We start from the raw sequence: 5,781 nt of genomic DNA, 5'->3' as shown, positions 1-5,781 counted from the left end.
TTACCTGTTCATGTGTTTACCTGGTGACTTCATTACTTGGTGATGTGTTTACTTGGTGAATAGTTACATCGTGAAAGATTTAACAGATGACGTCTTCACCTTCTGACATGTTTCTCTTTTGATGCATTTACCTGGTCACGTGTTTACTTGTGTATATTGTTACCTGTTTAAGTGTTTACCTGTATTCCTGGTTACCTGGTAAGGAAGCAGAGGGCTTTGGGCAGTGAGTGGAGGCTGTTTCCTTCCAGGATCAGGATCTTTAGTTCCACCAGAGCCTGGATATTTTCAGCCAGGTTCTCCAGGAGGTTACAAGAAAGATCCAGAAAAACCTGCAGGAACCAAAAAGAGCAGAAGTTTGGATAAAGGTTTAATGCAAGTGATATTTGTTGTTTGCTTTCCACCCTGGACAGACCAGAGTCTTCAGGCTGTAGACACAGGTGGGGATGTGAGTGATGAGGTTGTTACTGAGGTTGAGCTTCTTCAGTCTGGTCAGGTTGGAGAGAGAAGTCGGCAGAGAAGACATCTGGTTGTTGGCCAAACTCAGCACCTTTAAAAGACAACAGCTGCAGGAGACCGTGGTGGATCTCTGAGGGTGAACAAGCCAGGATCATCAGAGACAGGAGAACTTTACCTCCAGCTGTGTGCAGTCCCCGAGCTCCTCGGGAACTTCAGTCAGCATGTTTCTGTAGGCGAATAAAACTCGAAGTCTCTTGAGCTGTCCGATTTCTGCCGGCAGGCTGCCCAGCTGCAAACAGCAAGACAAGACATTAAAGCAGACCCTGAGCATTGTACGGCCCCAGGGCCACACACGGCCCTTTGGTTGACTCTGACCGGCCCCCGTAAGGGGAGTTACAAAAAAAACCATCCATCCATCCATTATCTTTAACCCGCTTCTTCCATTTTGGGTCACGGGCAAAAAAACATATTCCCTAATTTTCCCTCGTGTGTGTGGACTAAAGCTGCATTGCTTTTATTTTGAAGGGTTTTTTATTCACGTACAAAATGATGCAATACGTAAATCAAGACATGCGCAATGTGCATGATTGAATTGTCACGCGCAGGTCACAAGACTATGTTAGCCATCAAAAATGTCCACTCGTAAAAAAACAGTAGATGCTGAGTGGAGGGTTTTCAACAAAAGATGGACTGCTCAATATTAATTTAGTGAAGTTGGAGGTAGAGCTGTGCGTTTAGTTTGTGGAGAGCAGACGGCTGGTTTAAGGATTACAGTTGGAGTCGACATTATGACACAAAACACGCAGAGAAATACAAAAACTTGACTGATGCTGAAAGGGTGCAGACATCTGAAGCTTTGCTAAGCTACAAAAATTCAGCAAGGCTTCACACATCCAGGGGTGCAGCAACCGAGACGAACTTTGTGATATCCCACAAAATAACTGAAAACAGCAGGGGGGGGGATGTCAGAGTGCGTGGTGGACTCTGCAGCACTAATATGCCTGGAAATAAAGAAGCATTTCAGCAAGTCCCTCTGTCCAGGAGAACCATGACGAGAAGGATCGAGGACATTGCTGGGAATCTGGAGCTTGAGCTGCAACGTGACGTGGCAGGCTTGGACTTTTTCTTCTTGGCTTTGGACGAGAGTCGTGACGTCTGAGACACAGCCCAGTTACTCGTATTTATCCGTGGAATAACAGACTTCAGGATGTTGGAGGAGCTGGCTGCAATGAAAGGGACGACGACCGGAAACGATCTGCTCAGAGGTAAATGGACACGCTGGGACTGAAACGGGACAGACTGGCAGGTGTCACAGAGGACGGTTGTCCAAATCTTAAGGGAAAAATGTTGGACTTTTGAAATGTATGTAAGAAAAAGTGACTGAAATCAACGCAGATCAGAAATGAATATTTTTTCATTTAATTATACACCAACATGTGTTGTACAAGGCAGTGCTAAAAATTAACCATGTTATTGGTGTTGTAACTAAAACAGTAAACTTGATCAGGGCACGAGCGCTGTATCACATGCACTTTTAGAGGAGCATGAGACTGAGCGGTGACATCACACAGCTGTCAGATGGCTCAGCCTGGGCAAAGTGATAGTTTGGTACCTGGCTGCAGAGATTCAAGAGTTCTGTGAGAAGAAAAAGCAAGACATCCCAGAGCTCTCAGATGAGGACCAGATGGCAGGTTTTTCATTTGCTGTTCATGTGACTGCACTGATGAATGAACTGAACACCAAACTGCAAGGCAAGGGTCTTTCTGTTCATGAACTGCACAGCCTGGTGAAGGCTTTCATGAGAAAGGTGCAGTTTCTTTCAAGCCAACTGGAGAGGAACACTCACATGCAAGCCCTGAAAGAACTATACCATCAGCAGATCACCTCCACAGGTACTCCTCAGTAACTTGATGACTAATAATTTAATAACTTATCATGCACTGCATGGTGAGTTATCAAAGTGATTTGAAGATCTCAGAAGAATTGAAGATGATTAAAATGCATGATTTCCTCTCCTTTTAGCTGCAGTGTTGATGATGCACCCAGTGATGTTCAGCTGGAACTCTTGGACCTGCAGTCTCATTAAGTGTAGAACCACTAGACTGAGGAACAGCTTCTACCCTGAGGCTGTTAGACTCATGAATCTCTAACTAGAATAATCACTGTGAAAAACCATATCATGTTGCTGCTGATCTGTTTCATGTTGCTGCTGATCTGTTTCAATGTTGATGTGTTCATGCGTGCACATCTGCTCACAGACTCATGTTCATGTTTGTGGTGATGTTCAATGTTTTATGTTATGAGTGCTTAGTGTATATTTAGTTGATGTTTTTCTTAGTTCATATCTTAGATGTTATTACTGTTTTTCTTATACATTTTATTGTTGGATGTAACTGGGACCCTGTGTACATAATTTCGCTCCACCACATGTACCACATGAGGTGCGAATGACAATAAAGAAACTCTGACTCTGACTCACGTGGTACGAGCAGAACACTTTAAGTCAAAATCGCTGCTAGATTTCTACTCTCGAGGAGGAGAACTTTCCAAACATGAGGAGACATGCTCAGAAGATGTTGGTTCTTTTTGGCTCTAACATATGTGAAGAAACATTCTCAGTGATGAAGTTTACCAAATGCAGGTGTAGCTCCTCTTTCACTGATGATCATCTGTCAGCTTTGCCTCTCCACCTCAGACATTCAACCTGACTTTAATGCTCTCATTAAAGTCCAACAGAGACTAGATTTCTCTCACTAAACAAGAAAAAAGAACTGAAAAACATCAAATGATGTGGTTAGACTACAAATGTAAAGGCACCAACTAGTGAACGAGGACTCAAAATCACAGTTCAGTGATGATCACTATTATATGATGTTTCGTAATATTTGAAGTACAAAGACAACATTTTGATGTCTTTAGAAAACTAAGAACTCTTTCCAACAGTAAATGAAACTCATTGTGTTTTGGGTGAATGTGACTGAAAATAATAATTAATAAACTCAGTCACAAATAGTAAAACATTCAGTTTACCATTGTACTGGGAAATTTAATTGAATAAATGACATTTTGTGTAAGACAACCTCACTTTTTCTTTGCTTAATCATAACTAATACTCTTACCAGTCTTACCAGCTTGTCTAAACAATATTTACTGGTTTTAAGAAAGAAGTACTATTAATATTATGCAGTATTGAGTTATGTCATTTGGCCCAGCCCTCCACAATGTTTTCTGTTTCTCATGTGGCCCCATGAAAAAAATAATTGCCCACCCCTGCATTAAAGGATTCACACATGAGAACCTCAGAACTTTTTTTTTACCTTTGTTTGACCAGGAAGAAATCCACTGAGATTATTAATCTCTCTTACAAGGATGTCCTGGGCAGACCTGTTCATACAGAACCAGAGAAACAAACAAAATGTTAAAGAGCTGAACCCCAACCTGAGGCTAACTTGATCACTTTTCATTTGTTCTGAACGTGGAGGAGCTCAGGCTTCGATCAGAGCTTCTGTCGACAGCTGAAACAAACATCTGAAATCTCACAGGGTAGAGCAAAACTTAACATTTATAATCTATAATATAATCTTATAATCTAGCTGGGGATTTTTTTTTTTTTGCTACTTTTTTCCTTTTGACTGTCCTTTTGGTTGCCATTTTATTTGTAAAAAAAAAAATCTGTATTCCTCTTTTATAACTGTCTATTATTGTCATGACTGTTTAAAACCAGGTGTCCGTAAAAGAGTCCTCGAGGCTCAGTGGGACTAACCTGTAGAAATAATGGTCGAATGAATGAATTTAAGGTGTTCCTGTTGGATCTGGACTCTAGGGGGTGTAGGAGGTTCCTGGGATTCCTGTTTGTGTCTGAGTCCAGCTGAAGGTTGAAGGACAGAAATCGGATCCAGGTGGACTCCAGAAGGATTAGAACCGGGTTTTGACCAAATAAGATTTGATTCGCCGACTTGCTCATGGGACATTGAACTTGTACCTGAGACTCTGCTTCAGCGTTTCATTTCTGTCTTTGGTGCTTCCACCAGAAAAATTCATCTGAAAATTTTCAGTGTTGAGAACAAAACAGAACACGCCTGTCATTTCCATCAACACTAAAACTGAACATCTGGAGCCCAGAGCAAACCTTCAGAAACATGACAGATCATTTACAGAGGAGTCGAAGAAGATCAAGAAACCGACGTCCTGATGAAGACGAGCCAAACCTGAACCCTCTGAAAAACAGACCAAATGTCAAATCAAACCGTTGCAACCTGCTGACGGGAACCAGCAACCCAGTTTGGTTCTGGTTGATAGGTGTCCTTCACTTTGACCATCTTCAGCCTCTACACTAGTTTTATTCGGAAGGAAACCAAAGATACTGATATGTGACCCGACATGAAGTGGGAAAACAGGAAGTGAAAAGAGAGGTGTGTTCACCTGGTTACCCCACAAGTTGAGGACCACCAAGTTGGAGAGGTGGGCTAGTTGCGAAGGCAGAACCTTCAGACCGTTGAGGGACAGATTCAGCTTCTCTAGCTCCAGCAGCTCCCACAGTTCTTCTGGGACCTCCTGCAAAGGAAACAAAAATCCACAGAGGAGTGAGAAGTTCAGCCTGAAGACCACCAGAGAGTTGTCTACCTAAGAGTCTGATTGTTCTATCTGCTCCTGGAGAAATAGGCTGGGTTTCACCGTACCTTCAGTCCACGGCGAGCCAGGCTCAGAACGTTGTACCCAAACTGTCTGACGGTGAATCTTCGAATTCTGTCGGCTGACGTCAGACTCTCCTCCTTCCCCATGCTCCTCCTCTGCTCCTCCTTCACCTCCTCCCGACACACCCTGCCCCCCATCTCCTCCTCAGACAGATGCTCACACTAGGACCTGGACTGATGTCAGACCATCTAGGTTCTCCGTCAGTGACAGCCACCGTACATTCCTCCTGAACTCACATCTGGATGACTGTACTGTGGAGTAGTATCTGAGTTTCTCTGGGTGTTCTCTTGTATGTTCCTTGTTGTAGGTTCCAGTAGAACAGTGTTCTGTCCAGATGTTGTAGGTTCCAGTAGAACAGTGTTCTGTCCAGATGTTGTAGGTTCCAGTATAACCAGTTTGTCCAGATGTTGTAAGTTCTAGTGTTCTGTCCAGATGTTGTAGGTTTCAGAAGAAACTCTGTTCTGTCCAGATGTTGCAGGTTCCAGTAGAACTGTTATGTCCAAATGTTGTAGGTTCCAGTAGAACTGTGTTCTGTTCAGATGTTGTAGGTTCCAGTAAACTGTGTTCTGTCCAGATGTTGTAAGTTCTAGTGGAACTGTGTTCTGTCCAGATTTTGTAGGTTCTAGTGGA

At 43.0% G+C, this 5,781-nt stretch overlaps 1 protein-coding gene across 1 annotated transcript; it reads right to left on the bottom strand.

The window, feature by feature from the left end:
* Positions 1-136: 136 nt before the first annotated feature.
* LOC119429550 (leucine-rich repeat-containing protein 30-like) lies at positions 137-5,732 on the bottom strand. Its single transcript, XM_037697160.1, has 5 exons — positions 5,136-5,732; positions 4,879-5,010; positions 632-745; positions 413-547; positions 137-329 (listed from the first exon to the last, which is right to left on the bottom strand). The coding sequence occupies exons 1-5, from the start codon at positions 5,286-5,288 to the stop codon at positions 192-194; spliced, it is 672 nt and encodes a 223-aa protein (XP_037553088.1). The 5' UTR covers positions 5,289-5,732; the 3' UTR covers positions 137-191.
* Positions 5,733-5,781: the final 49 nt, after the last annotated feature.

The sequence above is a fragment of the Nematolebias whitei genome, unplaced genomic scaffold, assembly GCF_014905685.2.
Source record: "Nematolebias whitei isolate Nwh7 unplaced genomic scaffold, NemWhi1 Nwh_scaf_2614, whole genome shotgun sequence".
NCBI lineage: Eukaryota > Metazoa > Chordata > Actinopteri > Cyprinodontiformes > Rivulidae > Nematolebias > Nematolebias whitei.
The sequence above is the reverse complement of the archived record's forward strand: the minus strand, read 5'-3'. Positions and strand labels throughout refer to the sequence as shown.

Coding starts and splice junctions, on each gene's coding strand:
- LOC119429550 (XM_037697160.1), bottom strand. CDS start 5,288: ATGGGGGGCAGGGTGTGTCGGGAGGAGGTGAAGGAGGAGCAGAGGAGG. Junction 5,011..5,135: donor TGGCTCGCCGTGGACTGAAG/GTACGGTGAAAC, acceptor TTTCCTTTGCAG/GAGGTCCCAGAAGAACTGTG. Junction 330..412: donor TCTACAGCCTGAAGACTCTG/GTCTGTCCAGGG, acceptor TGGTTCCTGCAG/GTTTTTCTGGATCTTTCTTG.